This window comes from Onychomys torridus, chromosome 16, assembly GCF_903995425.1.
Source record: "Onychomys torridus chromosome 16, mOncTor1.1, whole genome shotgun sequence".
Classification (NCBI taxonomy): domain Eukaryota; kingdom Metazoa; phylum Chordata; class Mammalia; order Rodentia; family Cricetidae; genus Onychomys; species Onychomys torridus.
The window spans coordinates 30729390-30750034 of record NC_050458.1 but is presented as its reverse complement, the minus strand read 5'-3'; the positions used below and the strand labels follow the sequence as shown (position 1 = coordinate 30750034).

Genomic DNA, 20645 nt, shown 5'->3' with positions numbered 1-20645 from the left:
AGCAAGCGATGCTCATTCATCAACCTGAGTCATATTATCTGATTGGGCCCAGTCTCCCTGTCTTCTGCCTGCCTCCTTTTGCTGCTGAATAAATCATCCTGGGAAACATCCAGGTCGGAGGATGGTTTTTACAGGAAAGTTCCATCTGCCTTCAACCCCTCATTGATCCAGGCTGAGAGAAAAAGCGGTGAGAAGCTGAAGAGGAGTCCTCAGTCTCTTCTGCTAAGATGCCCGTTTGCACATGTGACTTGGACCAATGCCCTCAAGAAGGGAAAGCCACAATCCCACCTCTAAGGCCAGACTAGAAGATTTCAGGACAACTCTTCACTTTTTATTCCCTCTCCCTCTCCCTCCTTCAAATCAAAAGAGTTCCCACCTCAGAATTCCAGAAGGCCCAGGAAAGCCTGAGTCCAAGAATCTGAAAAGGAGAAGCAAACTGTTCTGACTGATTTCTAGGTTGGTTTCCTTAAGGTCTAGATAACAACAAGACCATTTCTGAGATGCTTTACCCTTAACTTCTAGCTTCCCAGGGTCCAGGAGCCACTCTGGGAGATCCTCACAGTTAACAAATTAATAGACCCACAAGCTGAACTTAAAACAGAATTGGCTTCCTTTCTGTTTAAAATTCAACATTTAATTGAGTTCTCTCTTGAGCAAAAAAATTTTTTTCCAGTTAGTGCACCGAATTCCAGAAATGTGGGACTTAGGGAGTGCGCTGCCTGAGAAGACTTTTCCCCTGTTCTTTCTGGGTGCTCTATGCAAGGCAGGTGACCTGCAAAGCTTGGAAAGAAGAGTCAAACACACACACACACACACACACACACACACACACACACACACACACACACACACACACGTTTCTGGGGCACGGCCGCTACAAATAACCCTGAGAATGGTTGGGGGGCGGGTTTGGAGGAGGGCGCTCTGACACCGCAGGGAAAGCTGTTTTTGCTTAGGACAGAAAGGAGCTGGGAGTTTGTCTCCGTTAGAGGAAGGCAAACCGCCATCTCCCGTGGGGAAACGGTGTCTAGGGGATAGCTTGGCCAGGTCATTTAGGCTTTCATGGGACGCCACGGGGGTTGGGGAGGTTGCGAAAGCTCCCAGAGCCTGACGTCATTAGCCATCAGCTGACTGTATTCAGGACCTGGGCTTTACTGGCTGCAGCTGCGGTCGCGGTGGAAGAGGTGATGGCCATCGAGACTTTCACCACCTGCAGCCGGGTTCCAGATTGGCACTGCTACTTGGCCCCTGCGCTGCCGATACCCAAGGCCCCCGCTAGACTGAGCGCTGGTGTAGGCAGGGACCAGTGCGCAGCAACATGGGTTTTGCCTGCGACCCTCAGGGCGCCTGGACAGGCGGGAATCCTGCGCTCTAGGCGGCCACTGGAAAAGCCTTTCCAAGGGTCCTTCTTCGCACCTCTCCTCTAAGCCCTGACACTAACAAATTTAGTGTCCTAAACGTGTACACCACGCCCCCATCTTAATGCCCTATGCCTCTTCCCTCCAGACCAGTGGAGTAGAGAATAGTAGGAGGCGGCCCACCTCTCTAATTGCAGTTTCTTGGGAGCATTTTGGTTTTAACCTGAAAGTTGACATTAAACACACACACAGAGAGACACACACTCGCACGCACGCACGCACACACGTACCACATCACTCTCGAGTGGGGAGGGCGGAAATGAGCCCCTCTACTGCGTGTCTCTGGTCTTTAGGAGTTTGTGGGCAAAGCGGCCTACGATCCTGGCTCTGCACCTGCCAAGGACAGGAGCCAGTGCTTAAAAAAGAACCGCGGAGGAACCAGCGGGCGCAGCCAGCTGGAGCGCTCCACTACCAAGCGCAGCCAGGCCCGGGGTGGCCGCCTGCGCCCTCCCGACCCTCTAGTGAGGGCCTTCAAGACCTGGGGCATCCTGTGCGGATGTGGGTGCCGCCGTGTCCCAGCCCCCACACCTCTCATCCTCCTCCCCATTCCGGGGGCGTGGTTTGGCGCGGGGGCGGGTTTAAGTCTCCACGGGTGTCTGACCGCTCTGACAGGTCTCCTAATTCCTCCCAGGCTCAGGTCCCGCTACGTGGTCAGAGCGCCTGAGTAGCACCGCGCTTCCCTGGATCCGAAAGCGTTTCATCGACTTTCACTCTGCCGGGAGCCTCTCTTCTCGCCCAAATCTTTCGCCTGCCGCCTTACCCGCCAAGGCTCGGTTCTCGGTTTCAGGAATCGGCGCCAGTGGCTTCTCCTCGTACTCAGCTGTTGGCTTTGCAGTCCTCCCCACTTGTTCTTTCCCCACAGCTCCCCCTTTCCTCCCCAGGTCCGGGCAGGCCCAATGAACTCCAAAGAGCGAAGTGAAGGGGATGGGAATTGTGTGCTGCGACCCCTCAGAATCGCTGCTAGCAGCGGTGACCTTGTCCTGTAGCGGAGGCTGGGACCCGGGGGCTAGCGCCCGGCCGCCATCCTCCTTGAGGAATGCATCGGTACAGAACCCGCGCTGTCAGTATTTCCTCTGGAAGTGGAGACAAGCAGGAAGGAACCGAAGAGAGAGCTTCAGCACACCTCCAAATTAACTGTTTGGTGACTTGTGAGCGCTGAGGCTACCACCTCTCTCCTGCCCTCCCGCGGGGCTGCCACCTCACCATCACCCACACCTCCCGCCTCATTGCGCCCGCCTCCAGCTCCGCCCCGGCTCCCCATGCCGGCGCAATGGAGTTATCCGAAGGGCGATGATTGCAGCCACAGCAGCTAACTTAGCACCCACCCTAGCTATCGGTCACCCTTGGCCAGCCCTTCTGCAGCCGCCGAGACCCGTGGGCGTCCAGAGCCTAGTGCCGCAGCCAGGACCCGCCCGGCGCGCAGCAGAAGCGCGGCGCCGAGGCGGCTCTTGGACAGCGAAGACTGCGCCAAGACGCTGAGCCTAAAACCAGCCAAGGAGCTGGAGCGCAGAAAACGGACTGCTTGGCTCAGAGCGCCGAGAATTTCGCAGACAAATAGCCACCACTGCCACTGCGTATCCAAGCTGCGCTGATTGGCGGGAAGGTGGCTCGCCAGGACTGAAGGGTCCGCTGCAGTCTACCAGGAGTCTCTTGCTCCCGGGAGCACTATGACCTGACCTGTAGGGGCCCTGCTTAGGGCTCCTGCAATCGAGCAGCCTAGGGAAGAAGGGATCGCTGCCTAGAGGGCCTTGGGGTCTTTAGGAACCCCCACCTCCAACTGCTACCACCAGTTTCTGCGCCTCGCTCCCTTCGGACCCGAGCCATGGAGCTCTCGGATGTACACTGCCTTAGCGGCAGCGAGGAACTCTACACCATCCACCCGACGCCCCCGGCCGGCGACGGCGGGAGCGGCTCCCGGCCGCAGCGGCTGCTGTGGCAGACGGCGGTGCGGCACATCACCGAGCAGCGCTTCATCCACGGGCACCGGGGCGGCGGCGGCGGCGGCGGGGGCTCCCGCAAAGCCTCGAACCCTGCGGTCAGCGGACCCAACAACCACGCGCCGCAGCTGTCTGGCGATTCGGCGCTGCCCCTCTATTCCCTGGGCCCGGGAGAACGAGCACATAACACCGGCAGCACCAAAGTCTTCCCGGAACGCAGCGGGAGCGGCAGTGCCAGTGGCAGCGGGGGCGGGGGCGACCTAGGCTTCCTGCACCTTGACTGTGCCCCGAGTAACTCGGATTTCTTCCTTAATGGGGGCTACAGCTACCGAGGGGTCATTTTCCCTACTCTACGCAACTCCTTCAAGTCTCGGGATCTGGAGCGCCTCTACCAACGCTATTTCCTGGGCCAGAGGCGCAAATCCGAGGTAGTTATGAACGTGCTGGATGTACTAACCAAACTCACCCTCTTGGTCCTCCACTTGAGCCTGGCCTCGGCCCCCATGGACCCACTCAAGGGCATCCTTCTCGGCTTTTTCACCGGCATCGAGGTGGTGATCTGCGCCCTCGTGGTGGTCAGGAAGGACACCACCTCACACACCTACCTGCAATACAGTGGAGTGGTCACTTGGGTAGCTATGACCACCCAGATTCTGGCAGCGGGCCTGGGCTATGGGCTTCTGGGAGACGGCATAGGCTACGTGCTCTTTACACTCTTCGCCACCTACAGCATGCTTCCGCTGCCACTCACCTGGGCCATCCTGGCGGGCCTGAGCACCTCGCTGCTGCAAGTCACCCTTCAAGTGCTCATACCCAGGCTAGCAGTGTTTTCCATCAACCAGGTAACTCCTGCTTGCCTTGCTCTCCCCGCTCCACCCCGCTGGGTTGTTTAGAAATAACTTCTAGAGAGCTAGGGTTGTCTCACTCTGTAGTGAGTCTGCTCCCCTCGCTAATTTAGGCTTTGGGCATCCTTCTGTTGCGTAGGGGCGGGGGCGGAGGGGGGCGGGAGGGGGCGGTGGAGAGGGCTTCAAGCCTCCGGACAAGTGGAACTACACAGCGGCTAACTTCACTCTTCCACTAACTACTAACTTTATTCTTCCAGTCCGGTTTTTAATTTCTCCTATAACAGCAAGCAGCTGGGAAAATCTTTTGCCTCGCACATCGACACCCAAAGTCCACAGGCGCTGGAGCAGGAAAAAGGGTGAAAGACCTAGGTTTAAAAGGTGGCGCTTTGCTTGACTCACAGCAGGTTCCTTCTTCAGGGACTCTTCAGGCTTGGGGTTCTGCGTGGCCATTTCTGAATGGATTCGAGCTTTGCTAAACATGGAATTGTAGTGCTGGATGCCCTCGGATAGGCCCCCCTTCACCCCCCCCATCCTTCACAATCCTAGGACAGGGTTTTTATTTGGGAAATTTTAGTGGCCTTGGGAAATCTACTGTGGTTTCCATCTCTTATTACAGTGCCCAGACCCAGTCCTCGGATTAAATAAATAAATAGGCCTCAGAAATTGAAGGATGGCAGGCTATTGGCAAAGAATGGGAGTTTTTATTAATTGAAAGGGACGTTTGAACGTAGATGACTTTAGTGAAATACTTGGATGGAGTCTCCGACTCTGTCACTCTCCTTTCTTCCCCGGGTCTTCCTCTTCCTCATTAAATATGGATGCCCTTAGGTGGACAAAGTTCGTGTTGTCTGTGCCTGGGAAGGTAGACAAGGAGCCTATTCTGTAAATCCACAAAAACCAATTGATAATTAATGACCTGACACTTTGTTTAACAAATATCTGGCCTTTAGCAGGGAAAGTGAGCTTGGAGGCTTCTTGCTTGCTGAGGGAAACAGCAACAGACTCGATTTAGGAAGAAAGCAACTGTGAGGTGCTTGGCTAGGGGTCATTTTGTATGAATTTGTCCTGTCCTCAACATTTCTGCTTACTCTTGATGTATTGGACACTAAAACTCCTCTGGCCAAGTATGAACCGATAGTTCTTACAATGGACATCCCTACTAGAAATGACTAGTGATTTGCAGATCATTGGCATCATTGCCTTCTGGGGTTTGACTGGATTTAGGGTCCTTTCTCTCTCATGGAAGATCCATGTCTTGTTTGCTCAGGTTGCTTATCTGGTTAGCTTTTGACAGTGTTTTTTGATGTGTGTCTTGCAGAAAAAGCAAATAGTATACATAAAGCATGTGACTGCAGCTATCAGGCATGAAACAGGGAAATAAGAGCCTTGCTGAGAGTGGAGTAGCTGAACTTTTCTGTAATGTAGGAAATGTTGGATATACTCTCAAAGTATCCCAAACCTTTGCTATTCGGTGCACAGTAGAGTTTCGGTTGTAGTCAGTCAGTGACATTGCACACAGACATTGGAACCCCTTGCATTTAATCCCACTTTCTCCCAACACCCACACTCTTCTCTTCATGTTATTTACTATGTTTAAATGTCAGCAAATCATTTCTTCTTCTCTTTCACCCCCCCCCCCGCCCCACCGCCACTGCATCCTCATCTTTATCCTGCTTCTCTCCTCTCTTTTGAAAACGTAACTCGGTCTGAGTTGTTTTCACCACCAACCATAGATAGCTGATATATACAGAAAAATCTCATTTACAACCCACTGCCTTTGAACAGTAGCCTTCCTTGGTGCACAGTACTGAAAGACCTCATCAAATATGCCAGAGTAGTATTTAGAAAAACACACCCTAAGTGTCAAATTATGAATATCTTTGAAGTTCTAAGTATAGACATGTTTTTCTTGCCAAGTGAATCCAGCAAGCAAATTCTGGCTCCATATTTGTTTGATGCTCTACTCAAATACTACCAGATGGGGAAAGATCAGAAATAACCTCAGTGTCTTCCCACTCCCATCCCATGATAAACAGTTCTCCACTGTGAAAATCAAGGCCAACTACATGTAAACGAAATCCATTCACCTTCCTGTTTGGGGCAGGTTATCTGTTTTATAGGGTTTCATAGGCCGAGTAACCTTTCATCAGACTGAAGATACCTGGACCACAGTGTTCTTCAGCTTTGGAGGTGAGATGGGGGTTGGGGGGGGGGGGGGGGAGTGTTACAAGTTCCTTTAAACGTTTGCCTTTGGCGCCCCCTAGGGGTACAGATTCCTAGATCATGCAGGTGAAGTGGAGGTTTTATCTCTTTTCCAAATCCTGATTTATTCATTCATTCAATTATAAATACTGGTTGGTTTTATATGTTTAGCACATAAAGCACACTTAAAACTCTCTGTGCAACAATGGTGAGATCCTAAGTCCTCACCACAGCCTATCCCATCCCCCAGTGGCTGTGTCTCCTTCCAATCATAGTTCCTCTTCTGCTCTTCTCTAGATCCTAAATTCTCCACCCATGTTTCTGTCTTCCCAATATCTCAAGAACTCCCATACATCTGAGTCTTTACATCTGCATTATGGCTCAGTTTTCCCCAACCTTCATATGACTAGCACATTCTCTTTGTCCAAACTCTCACAGGCCACTCTCGCTGATACAGGACTTGATCATTGCTTTGACATAAATAACAATGCCTTAGTTTCTGCACAACAGTCACAACATTTGAAATTATCTCACCATTTTGTTATGATTATTGTGTTTCTTCTTGAAATTCCAACACTCTTGAGGACCCACACACACTGATAGGGCAAGAGAGTGCCCTTTGTAATGACTATTTTATCCCTAGCACTTAAACAATCACCAGACACAGACTAGACACCTAACAAATTCACCACACAAACAGGATTATTCATCACCTGATTGTAAGATATTCAGCTTCACAAATTCTCCATTTATTAAAGAATCCTCCACTGATACACATCTATACACACATGTATACACAATTAAGTTAAATAAGCATTTACCCCTGAACACTGGAGAAATCAAACCACAAACCATGGCATTTGCACAATATTCTACTTATAACTAAGAGCCTTTATTGCTGTTATTATACCTGATAATGGAATATAGGCAACAATGTCCTTTGTTTTCTTTCAAAGAAGAAAGGTCAGAGTATTGGAAATAAGGGGGACCTCCTGAGGCTGGGAAGTGGTAAGGGAAGACTTAAAATTTGGATTTCAATGCTAACCATTCAGCAAGAGTAAGGTGGGCCCCTTTCGCTAGTAAAGAGAGTAATAGAACATATACTACATCAATGAGCATTTAATAAAAAAGCAAGAAGGGAAATAAGAGAGGGAAAATGCCAGAATGGCATAGATTCTTTGAAATGAGTTCATCATTCTGCTCAGCTGGATACCAATCTGTCAATTGAAGGCCATAAACCCTTTGAATATCATCTCTACATTAATCTTAATTCCTTTTAAGAGGATGGCTCAGGTTCAACTTAATATTCTCAAGACTCATGGGATTAAAAGGAGAAAATAGTGTCAACAACACCTTGTCAGCTGTTTCGCTTCACTGAAAATGTCATTTTCAAAAGTAATAAACAAGCCAGTGATTGCCTTCTTAATCCAAGCCATTGCTACTTTTTCCACCCCTAAGGAATCAAATCCATGTCTTAAAAGGGCATTCTCCTTACTTCAAATCCCTGCAGACCCTCTATATGAGGTGACAATGCCCCTTGTAAATCTGTATCACAGCTCTTTTCCTACTGTGGATGTGAGATTTAACCTTAAAAGACCCACTCAAGAGAAGATTCTTCTTAGCATAGAAATAGATTGTATTCTTTCTACTCAATTAAACTAAATCACTAACCTGCCCCAAACACACACACACACACACACACACACACACACACACACACACACACACTACAAAAGACTATTGTAGGAAGGTATAAATAATCGCCTAAATTGCCTATATATTTTCTGGGTCCAGTAACATTGGAAACAATAAGGAACTTTCTTAAGGTGCAAAGCCCAACTGAAACTGGTCTTTTTATTTCACCCTTACAAAAGTTCAGTTGCAGGGAGCCTAGGATCTCCCCTTAAGCCACCAATTAACTTATGTCGGCTTTACATATGGAATTTAAATCAGTAATACTAGGGGTTCCTTTCCCAGATCCTCTAGGAAGTTGATATTTCCCCCATCTTAAACCAATTGTTAATCCTGCTAGTTCAATTCATTCATTACAAGATGACATTGTACACATAAATAAAATATTAACAATAAGGCTCCATTTGGTAGATTTTTTTTATAGGCCAGATACCTTCTAAGCACCATAGCTATGATTACCATTTTATTCTGTTTTAATTTCTAGTGACAATAAGAAGAGTTACCTCACATTTGAAATTCATCTTGTTCTCATTCTTCAGCTCATTAGAGACAGGATGATACAAATCATTTAGTTATTGGAAAATTGAGAGCAATATTATTAAACCAAAAGATGACTGCATTGTGCTTTGTGGGGGGGACTCTAAAATGTTACAGTCAGTGACTAATTAGTCACTTGTGCCTCTCAGTGAAGCAGATAAGCAGATGTGTAGAGTGGAAGTGAGTTTTGCAAGATAACCCAAGTAAATGCAGACAGGTATGCAAATCCGGGTTAATCTAGGTTCAAGGTCATGCTGTTAGATAGGAAATTCTTTCCTGTCATAGACACAGCTCATCAAACAGCAGAGGCTACAGCCAGACAAATACTAATTAAGTCATGATCCTTGAGCTTGACAAATAATGAGGAGCAGTTAGGCTGCTGCTTGTTCTATCAGTAATACAGTAGAACAGAATGCTTTTGTAGCAGGTGAGATAGGGTGTGTGAGCATCTGAGGTCCAGGAATGTGGTTTAAATATGCATTTCTGGTCACTTAAGTGAGGGATTGACCTCAGAATATAAACAAAGAAGGGATAATGGAGTTACAGCTTCTCCTCATTTATACAATTTAAACACAAGTGCATTTATACATCTCTAAGAAGAGGGCTTTTTGTGTCTCACTCAAATCTAATAAAAGGATTCTGTGACTTCTTAATGGACAATAAGTGGCAAGTGATTTCAACCACCCCTAACTTGGTAAACACCTCAGAACACAGAATTACCCATTAAAATGGTTAAGACAGGGCTCTGACTTAACTCACCTCTCTAGTTGCTGTGTGCAGTTTCTAAACCCTGAGCAACCCTACTTCTTTACATTGTTTCAAAATATTCACACAGGCTTAAAATAATAACTGCAATATGAAGAGGAAATAAAAACAATTTTCAAAAGCATATTTGAATGTAAGCTTTCCCAAGAGGTGGTTCTGAATGCTAGGGAATGGAGATATTACTCCTCCTGCTTGGAAAAAATACGTCTGCCCTTCATGTCCTTTCTTTTCTCTTTCTTCATTTCCACTTTACATTGTTGTTTTGCATTTTATTTTTTTGTTTGATTTGTATTTTTGCTTGTCGGCAATGTTGGAGAATGATTTTTTGTAAAGGATTTTTTAGTGATACCCAAATGATCAATTAAGTCTCAGTGGCCCTAGTCTGTGGGCATTTTTGCCTGCGAGTCACAAATAGATTTTGGAGGGAGAATTGTAAACTGATTGTGTGATGTGTGCTGTGCAAGATTACATTATGAAGTTGGTTCCCTTCATATCCAGTTGTATCACCTGATTAGCACAGGTGGGCCAGAACATGAAGAGATTGAAACAGGGGGGGATGGGAGCGACTTGGATTCTGAAACAGAAGCTTCAATGTCATACTAAGTGGGACGGATGCATTAGTCATATTTACACTTTGATGACTGATCACACTTAAAAGCTTACTAAAATGAAGTGAAACCAAGCATAAGAGGAAAAGATTAAGCAACACACACACACACACACACACAGAGAGAGAGAGAGAGAGAGAGAGAGAGAGAGAGAGAGACAGAGAGAGACAGAGAGAGACAGAGAGAGACAGAGAGAGACAGAGACAGAGAGACAGAGAGAGAGAATCAGAGGACACTACTACAATCATCTGTTCATCTGTGACATTTCACTGTTGTCTAAATATTTCTTAGGATGCTAATTTATTCATATCACAAGTTGATCCACTTGAGTCCATTCTGCATGTATTTGTTTCCAGGACACAGATGACAGTTGCAATATTCATCTCAAGCCTTTTCTCTCACCAACAAATGGGCACAATACTGTTTCTCTGAGAGAACAGTAGGCCCAAAATATGCAGTTGGGCAATACATCAACACTTGACATATTGTTTCTGAAGCAAATTCTTTTTTCAGAACTGAAGTAAGAGTCTCAAGTCTAGCAACAGTGTTGGAAATGAGGGAACATCTGTGACACATAGGTTTTCACCTCAGTCAGCCAGATAATGGTTTATATAAATAATATCTTCCTCAGGATGAGTACAGGAACGCTGCTTTTGTCGGCCTCCCTCTGCAGGGGAAGCCAGTATAATTGGCCTTCAGCTTCCCCGGGAAATGTAATTGGATTTACACACTCAAATTATATCATGTGAGTTTTGTTTATGAAGGGTATTTTAGGAAGCCAGGTCACTTGAGCAGGCTTGAGAGGCCAGCTTTTCTCACTGCAAGGTTTTTCAGTCAGCTCTGTGGGGTAGAAGAAGAATGCAGAGTGGATTAATTAACCATGGGGATGCTGGGTGTTCTGTGGAAGGCTCCAGCCACATCCTAGTCAGAATGAAAGCCATTTTCCTAGCAAATGTTACCATGGGACTATCTTTCCAACCAATGAGTTGAGTTTGTGACGTGCTGTCAAATAAACCTACAATGGCTTGTTTCATCAATATCTCTGTACTGGGCTTTGAATGAATGCTTGAAATGTGAATTTCTTTATCTGAATTATATATAATTTTAATATACACAAGACTTGAAATATCTATTTGTAGCACGAATCTTAGAAGGTTTCATTAATAAAAACAAATCCAGGGCCAGATATTGGGGTGAATACTGGAAGATCAGAGAAACAGAACAGGCCACAGCTACCTCACCTGGCCAACTTCTCAGCTGATCCTGTTTCCTCAGACTGGAAGTTTCTGAGTCATCATCCAAATAGATCTCAGCTGAACTGTGCTGCTCAAAAGCCTAAAAGCTTAACCAGCCAAAAGCTTCTAGTTTCTGGTCCTCACGCCTTATATACCTTTCTGCTTTCTGCCATCACTTCCTGGGATTAAAAGGGTGTGTCACCATGCCTGGCTGTTTCTAGTGTGGCCTTGAACTCACAGAGATCAAGGCGGATCTCTGCCTCTGGAATGCTAGGATTAAAGGTGTGAGTGCCACCATTTTCTGGCCTCTATGTCTGTCTAGTGGCTGTTCTGTTCTCTGAACCCAGATAAGTTTATTAGGGTGAACAATATTTTAGGGAACATGACATCACTACATCTATTAGATACTGGGTTATCACATTTGCTCTGTTTGCTGAAATATGTGCATAAACTCTGTTGTTACAAATTGTAAAATACCTATGAAGCACGAGGCTCTCCCAGATCAGGAAATAATTAAGGTCTATATGGTGAGGGCATAAACAAGATGTGAAAAGAAATTTAAATTACATCAATGGGGTTTCTTTCTAAGCTAGTCAATTTTTAAACTGCTGTTTATATTTAAAGTACATAACATGTAAAAATTTTATCTGAGAACAACCACTTCACTTTGTAAAAATCACATCCTTGTCTTGTACCAGCTGATTTTCCAATTGACTGGAACAATTTCATAACCTTCTCTTCATTTGTGCATGTGGGAGAGAGAGAGAGAGAGAGAGAGAGAGAGAGAGAGAATGTGTGTGTGTGTCCATGTGTTTGCCTATATGGTTACATAACAAATGCATTGAGGTTGCTTATAAAATAGACTACTAAGGAATAGTCAGTACATAATCACAACATATATATTTTCAACTTGGAGCATAAGAAACATAGCTCCCAAATATTAACAAAACAGGAGCAGAAAAACATATAGAAAAAATACTGCTGGCATATTTGAGGACAGAAGGAATGTCAGAGGAATATGGTGATTGCCTTCAAATACCTGGGTTCTGCCATGGCAGTGAGGTTGGTTGTTCTATGTGTGTCTCATATCAGCTATGAAAGAGATTGAGGTTCCTTAATCTAGGGAGCTGCTTTTTTAAACATTGAACTCTCTTGACAGGAAGACTCATCAAGGGAAAGCTGTGCCTTCAGATGGGAGCTGTCCTTAGGGAAGTTCTATTATAGGAGGCCTTTTCCTCAAGGTCAATTGAAAGACACTTTACTTACATCTACAAGTAACCAAGGTTACTTTGCATTCAGGAAAAGGGGCAAAGGGGCCCTAACTGAATCTGCTTTCCTTTTGAGCACTCTTCTGGGACCTGTGCCTAACAAAGCATCAACTTGTTTATATTTTAGCAGCCAAATTTGTGACACATGACTACCACATCAGCAAGAAATGATGAAAAATAGATTAGAGTTTGCTGCCTCTCAAAGACAGCACTAGGTTTGAATCAAGAAGAATGGGAGAATGGATATTTAGTAGGTAAATTGTTTATTAAGCATTCATTTGTATCCTAACAGGTTCTAGGTCCTGGAGCTCTGCTGGGTACCAAACTGACCAGGTTATACTTGCGTTTTGTGTGTGTGTGTGTGTGTGTGTGTGTGTGTGTGTGTGTGTGTGTGTGTCCATGTGTTTGCCTACATGAAGCTGATATTTGAATGGATTTGGAAAGGGAGTTTGTGAATCCAATGAAGAGGTAGGGGAGTTTGTCCCTGATGTTCAAAGCAAAGGGTTCAGTAAATACTTTTTTTAAGTCTTTAATCTTTTTTTTATTTAAAAAAAACGTTTTTATTCACTTTACATATCAACCACAGATCCCCCTCTCATCCCTCCTCCTGCTCCCCTGCCATCGGAGAACAGTAAAGCCTGGTACATTCAGTTGAGGTAAGACCAAGCCCCTCCCCCAGCATCAAGGGTGAGCAAGATGTCCTACCATAGGTAATGGACTCCAGAAAGCCAGCTCATGCACCAGAGACAGATCCTGATCACACTGCCAGGAGCCCCTCAAACAGACCCCAGATTTTGGCTTCTTTTGACTCCAGCTCTCTCAATCATGAAACCTTTCTTACAGGAACTAGCAAAGGAAAGTTCAAACTCTGGAAAAAAAAAAAAAAAGAGGTAGCTCTTCCTTTTTCTTTCTTTCTTTCTTTCTTTCTTTCTTTCTTTCTTTCTTTCTTTCTTCTTCTTCTTCTTCTTCTTCTTCTTCTTCTTCTTCTTCTTCTTCTTCTCCTTTATTTTTTGTTTGTTTGTTTTGTTTTGAGACACAGTTTCTCTGTGTAACTGCCCTGGCAGTCCTAGAGCTCTCTTTGTAGACCAGGCTGGCCTTGAACTCACCAAGATCCATCTGCCTCTGCCTCCTGAGTGCTGGAATTAAAGGCATGTGCCTCCATGCCCTGCATTAGCTCTTCCTTCTTGATGAAGTTCATGCAAAAGGCCACAGGGAGGACTGAGGCTAGTTACTTCAGTATCATCTTATCTATCACAAGCTAAAGTCATCCTAAGTCTAGTAACCAGGAAGCAGGAGGAAGAGTCTAGCCCATGTCGGGTAGGGACAGGAAGGTCTGCAGTTCTGGAGGCTCTGGTTACTCTGTTTGACTGCCAGTGACAACTGAGTTATTCCTTGGGGAACCCAGATAATCTTCCCCACACAAAGGAGACAGACAGTAGCTTCAACAAGGCTCAAGTTTCACTCTTGGAACATTGCTATGCCCTGAATTTTCACCTATCACAACAAAGCTATCAGTTGGAATGTGATCACCAGACTGTCATCTCCTTGAGGACAACCAATGGGCCATATTATCTTTGTGTCACTAGCCCCTGGAGTAGCACATGACACAAAGATAGCTCTCAATGTCATTCTTTTAAATTACTGGAATGAATGACTGTGGCCTGTCTCCTTCTTTCTAATCATCCACTCCCAATTCTCACACAGACACCAATAGGCCATGAGAAGCCAGTGACAGAGTCAGTTCCTCTGTGCAGTACATCAGAAATTACCCTGTGATGTGCTTTGTCCAACAAGCCAAAGCTGTTTTCACTAGTCATATGCTAAATAAATTATTTAAATTATATAAGGAAAAATTCAAAGCATTATCCAGGTCATCTCGTTAAAATAAAAGTTACAGAACTGCATTATTTGTGGGTACTTGTCTATCTCTGAAAGTGTCTTTTAACTTCTTTTTCTTTTTGAGATTGTAATTACTTCCTTTTTCCTTCCCTTTCCTCCCTCTAAGCCCTCCCACATACAGCTCCTTGTTCTCTACAACCACCTCATTACTAAACCAGCATGATCCTTAACTACATTCTAAATATTTGTCCTTATACCCACAGATAAATATAGTCCACACCTTTCATCAAGGAAGCTTCTCTTTGCAGCAGAGGGAGGTCGTACAGAGAACCACAACCAGTCAAATGCAGCTGTGGAGCCTAGTTCCAATGGACTATACAAAGCATTTCCACCCATAAGGCTTAGGGAACATTGTGGCAGAGGGGGCAGAAAGATTATAAGAGGCAGAGGGATGAAGAGTTTGCTGTTAGACACCCATAAAATCTCACCAACATGACTCTCTGAAAGTTGTGAATGGGCCACATCCATCCATTCAAAGTAGAGTCCAAATACTAAGAGAGAGGCTGCCCTTTCCTCTGTCTCTGTTCGTTAGCATTCTGGCTCTGGGGTCCACATCAGTTTGTTGGTTCATGGACATTCCCAATCCCTTCCTTGGCTTGGCACCCCCAACAGTAGTAGCCTTCCTAGTGCATGTTCACTATGTGTGCATGCTCAGAAGCATCTTGTTCCCCTCTTTTACTCTGAGTCTGGTATTCAACAAGCAAGGGGTTGGGTGCTCTGCCTTACTCTTAAGGGGAGGGCATTGAACAAAGCAAGCCCTTCCCTGAGCATGAAAATTACTCAGCTGCTTCTTTCCTTCCTTTAGCTTCAAATCTGTCATGTAAAAATCATTAACTTAACCAGTTTGAGTGTAAACTAACAACAGACAAACTAAACCCATGCATCCAATGATATTAGTTAAAAAAAAAAAAAACTTCAGAAAGTCCCCAAAATATAAGAAATTATTCTGTTCAGTTTCATGAAGTAATATCCTATGCGGTTCACTTCTCTGCTGCCCACTAGACATTAAGTCAATGAGAGCAAGCTCAAAGCTAAAATTCCCCCATGTTCTTTGGTAAGCCTTCCTGGCCCAGTGGTGGGTAGCCCATCTTGGAGGATAGGCTCATGTCTCCTAGTGGTGAGCATTCAGTGAGTACAAAGCCTTCTTGCCTCTTCTATTTATGAGGTATAGACATTGTCCTTGTCTTCTACAAAGTGCATAATGACATAACATAAGTTATCGGGGTCTGTCTAAGTCATTCAGCCAGAGAGGAACTGCACCAAAGGACAGTTAGATATATTTTTGAAACTATGTAAGTACTTTTCTTTAAAAGCACAGAAACCACACACTCTCAACCTATTTTTTGCTCTGGATTTTTTCTTAGTGACTTTGGCCAAAGAAATGGTTTTGACATCTAGCAGCCAAAATTTCCATCATGCATAAAAGGTTTTGTATAGAGTGGACATAAGGGGATCCTCAGAGCTAAGATTGGTGCTGTATCATACTCTCCCTTCCCATATGCTTTGTCTCCTTTATGTCACTCCTGATCTCCACATCTGTCTTGACAGCTGGACTGTAAGTTTCAAAGAGTCAAGGCGGCACCTGAATCACTGACAAGTCTCTATGACCTTGATCTAATGTTTTCTCTAGTGTCTTCAGAACTCACTCTTTATTTTACTTCTTTGGGAACAAATGCTTGAGCTGTTGTGTCAGCACTGACCCTCAGAACAAGCTGGCTAAGAAAACTAGCCATATCAGTGAGCTCTGAGTTGAGTGAGAGGATCTTCCTTGCCTCAAAGAATAAAGAATATTCTTGACATCTATCTGGGGTCTCCACATAAACATGTATACATATCACACATACCTATGCACAAAAAGAAGAAAAAATATCTAAAAAGAATATTCTTGACATATACCTGGGGGTCTCCATATAAACATGTATACATATCACACATATCTACGCACAAAAAGAAGAAAAATATCTAAACACTGTGAAATGATTACCAAATTTTCACATAGTACACAAAATTTTTATTTCCCTGAGTTACAATCAAATTGGATATGGGGATTTTTATGCTGTCTTGGTTTATTTGGTTCCTTAAACCAGACATTGACAATTCTTACAAAACATACATCTCAATATCTTTGACCTTGAGCTTCTAAGCAAGTCATTCATAAGAAATGGTTCAACAAATACTGAGAGAGAAAAAAAAAAACTTGCAATATTGTTTATAGTTAATTCTACCAGTGGTTGAGCTGTATTAACACTGTTTGTTTTAAGACCATGTGTCATTTCAGTCACTGAATTTCTTTTGAAGCAATGAATGTGATATTTAATTGGCAGAAAATTGTTTCTTTTGAATATCTAATTAGTGACTTTGTGGCACTTGTCAGGATTGCCTAGCTGGCTTTTTCAAAATGTATGTTAGCTGTGATCAACAAGTCTTTTTATGTCAACATTACTCAAAAATGATTGATCTGCCATTTGCTGAGCCTGAATATCTTGGGAGTGTGGTTTCTGTAGAGTTTTATTTGTCTGTAGCCCCCAGGAAACAGACAAAGTAGCCTCAAGGAACCCACTTCATCTTGCGATAGCTTAGTCATTTCACCTATAACCAGATGAAAATTAGATTCCTCTTGCCAATGTCTCTTTTTATAAATGAATAAGAAAGGCTTGGAACCTAATAAACAAGAGGGGCCAAGAGCTGAGTGATGATATTATTCCTTTAACAAAGCAAGTTTGGTGTGGCATACAGCAACTGGCTGCTTTGCTGAGGGGTTGGCATAAACTCGGCCAAACGTAGAACAATAGTTCACAGGATAAATTCATCTGTTAATCACTTGAGTGCTGGATGAAAGAAACAGAATTGCTATGCCATCCCTAACCACCAACGGCAAGATTGGTGCACACTGGAAGCATGGGCTATATACCTCAAGGTGGGAAAATCACCACTAAACATCAAGCAACATGTTCATCATTTCCTCTCATACACAAAAATACCATTCGTGAGGACTTCTCCTTTGCCATGTATCTAGGACATTCTTACTAAAACAGGGAAATTATTTTGTTCTCAGTTAGTGCTGATGTGTCTTCCTAGGGATCCACACATAGAATGCTTTCCTTACGCAAAACATTTCTGAATACAAGGTTTTTTTTAATATGCTTCACAAAAGATCTGGCCAATCATCAGTTTAAGGTTAGGTTTAAAGCACAGTGAAAAAAATCAGATAATAAAACTTGTTTCACCAGGCCGTTCTCATGTACATGGGTATATGTCAAACTGCAGATCCATCCCAATATCAAACAAACTTTCATACAGCAAAGTAATATATTATCAATAAAACTGGAGGAAAGTCCATATGAAAGAAATAGTTACTTCCAATAAATGGCATGAACAAAAGAAGATTTAGAATTGCAGCAGATTTCCTGGCAAGCCAAATCAAACACTAAGCTGATTAAAGTGAGGTCCTGCTACCTCACTCCTTGCCATCTGACATCTTCTGGTCCATGACCCACCAAGGCATCACCAAGTTCCTATTTTGTAACATTTGAAAACCTTTTCTTAAGAAAATTCCTTCTAGATATTTCCCATTAAAGACGTGTATCTTCATTGTTCTTAAAAGCAGGGGAAAGTAGAACACACTCACATTTGACAATCACTTCTCACTGCTGCTGTTGCTATTGGTTGGTATGCAACAAAATGAAAAATGGTTCTTTTTGATTCTGAGTACCGATGATATATTAGTTGCTTTCTGTTGCTGCAATAAAACACCATGAGCAAAAGTGGCTTATAGAAGAAAGAGTGCATTTTGATTTATGATTCTAAAGGGAGAGTCCATACTAAAAATGAAGGTATGGCAGCAGGCAGCTGAAACAAGAATCTGGAAGATCACATCTCCATCTATTCACAGAAAATAGAGAGAGGGGGAACTGAAAGTAGAGTGAGACTATAAACTATGACCTAAAAGCTCCATAAGTTCCCCCCAAATAGCCATTGACCATCACAGACAATGAAGAAAGCTGGAGGTCACACAGATGAGAACAGAGGGCAAAGAAACGTGAATCTTAAGAAACAAATTATACCTTTAGGCCTTTATATGAATCATATACTAGCGAGTCCTACTTTTTGTTTTGTTCAAGTACACATGCGTGTATATGTGAATGTTTGAGACAAAGTTATGACTAACAACGGTCTCACTATTTAGCATAGGCTGCCCTGCAACTCATTATCCTTCTGGCTTTAATCTAAATCCTGGGATTTCCAGTATGTACCATTGTGGTCAATTAGGAGTTTTTAGCTGGTACAAATTATACTCACACTTTATTTAGTCCATTTTAATTTAATTCTCCATTACTAATATGTACATATAATGTCTAATCAAAAATAGTTGCAATGTGTATTCTCTGAATGATCATCATCAGCCAGTCCCTGAGATAAATTATGGCTTCTGTCATATTCTTGATTATCTGATCAAGACAAATACAGTGAACAGCCATTTTCATGTTCCAGGTACTTAGGCCTTTTTAAAAAAAAAAAAAAAAAACTGTGTATGTGAGATTTAGGGACCAGAAAGAACCAGATCAGATGTTGCTTCATCTGATGTATAATTTATATCACTACAATAAGTGCAAGGCAACAGTAGTGCCTGGAGACAGGTGGGACTATTTCCCAGGGGAAGAAATGAATGCGTTCCTATTTATAAATCTTTGAAAGCTCACCAGGCTTTGTGAGATTAAAAAACTCATCCCTGGAGGTGCTCAGCAGGAGCCAGATGCTCCTGGCCAGGGATTTGGTGCAAAGGAGGATAGTTTGAACAAAATAATTTTAAAACATCCTTTACAATTTGAAGCTCAGGGTTCTGAGACTCTTATATGATTTAAGAATAATTGGTTAGGTGTGCAGCAATCAGAATGTAAAAAGAAGTCCAAGAAACACCCTGCATCCCAGAGAGATGGTATATGTTACATCAGGCTATTTCCTCAAACTTGTTACTCTGGGCTTGACTTCACAAGCCCAACATTTTCTGTTCTACTCATGCAGTAGGCCAAACCAGAAAGCTTCAATAGTATCCCCAGTACATCTCCTCCTCTGTCTCTATGGTTAGTCTGCTGTACCTGCTGACTTCTTCTGTTTAACTTGATCTCTGTTCCTTCTGCTCCGGTTAAAAAAAAAAAAATCTGAATCATAATAACTTCCCTGTACCTACTCTTTCCCCCTTACAATTTACCATGCACCACACTGGATCTTTCCCTGTTGCAATGTGTTAGGGTATACAAGTAAATGCCACTGGCTTCTCATTGTTCCTACACCCCAGAGCTTCTTCTCTGGGTTTCACATCTCACATCTGGCTCTAGCTCAGATGGTACCATCCTTCACCATGCTCTCATTCCTCAACCACAATGTGTCATTCAGATCATCAGAAACACGCATGCCTTCTTCTGCTCCTTAGCTGCCTGAGTTCCCAAGGAGAGAAGTTTCTCAGGGAGGTCTTCTCTGATGTCACAGCTTGATAGTACTTCTTTTTCCCCTTAGAAACTCCTTCCTCCATATCATCCTCCATTTCCTTTTCCCTTCTCTTATTATTTTATTTCTTTTTCTTCTAAGCCCTTTCCTTTCTCCTCCTCTTCTTGTTGCTGTTGCTGCTGCTAATTCACCCTGCTTCAGTGTCTCTCTCACCTACTTCTTTCTCCTACTTCTCCTCTCATTTCCTCTCCTATTCTCTCTCCTTTCTGTCCCTTCTCCCTCACTCCTCTAATTCTCCCTTTCTCTCCCTCCCTGTTATGTCTGACTTTGCTATTATATAGTAAATACAATGAATACAGTGTGTCTGGTTTATTTACTCATCAAATAAATGAATGAGAATATCAAAGGCTATTTATTGTTCAGTACTGATTGTGTGTGTGTGTGTGTGTGTGTGTGTGTGTGTGTGTGTGTGTGTGTAACTTTCACATGTATCTCAAGCTGGTCTTAAATTCAAATTGTTCTGCTGGGGATAAAAGTGTGGTCCACGACGCTGGGCTGGCTAAAGAATTTCAATGTCCAGAAAATTAAAGTAAATCTATATTGGATCAGGGCTCAGGCAGTGCTTCTACCAAGTTTCTAGTGTTTCTTTCTGGTTCAAATGCTAGAGAAGGTTAAAATCTGCAGACAAAACATTTTCAGTACCAACAGTTCATAACAATTGTACCAAAATAGGATGACCTAATGAATCTGCCAAACTGTAACTCCAAGAATCCCACACAAAATTATTGTGTCAG

At 43.7% G+C, this 20645-nt stretch overlaps 1 protein-coding gene and 1 long non-coding RNA gene across 4 annotated transcripts in view; one reads left to right on the top strand and one right to left on the bottom strand.

The window, feature by feature from the left end:
- Positions 1-4290, bottom strand: part of LOC118597441 — a 161468-nt gene extending 157178 nt beyond the window's left edge. Inside the window, exons 1-2 of the long non-coding RNA XR_004946815.1 lie at positions 4107-4290; positions 3822-3960 (exon numbers count right to left, since the gene is read on the bottom strand). This is a non-coding gene — a long non-coding RNA (uncharacterized LOC118597441). The remainder of the gene's footprint in view (positions 1-3821; positions 3961-4106) is intronic.
- Adcy8 (adenylate cyclase 8) overlaps positions 2011-20645 on the top strand; it is a 227500-nt gene continuing 208865 nt past the window's right edge. For all 3 annotated transcript variants that reach the window (XM_036209023.1, XM_036209022.1, XM_036209021.1), the window contains exon 1: positions 2011-4197. In XM_036209023.1, the coding sequence (XP_036064916.1) occupies positions 3241-4197 (957 nt within the window). In that variant the 5' untranslated portion in view covers positions 2011-3240. The remainder of the gene's footprint in view (positions 4198-20645) is intronic.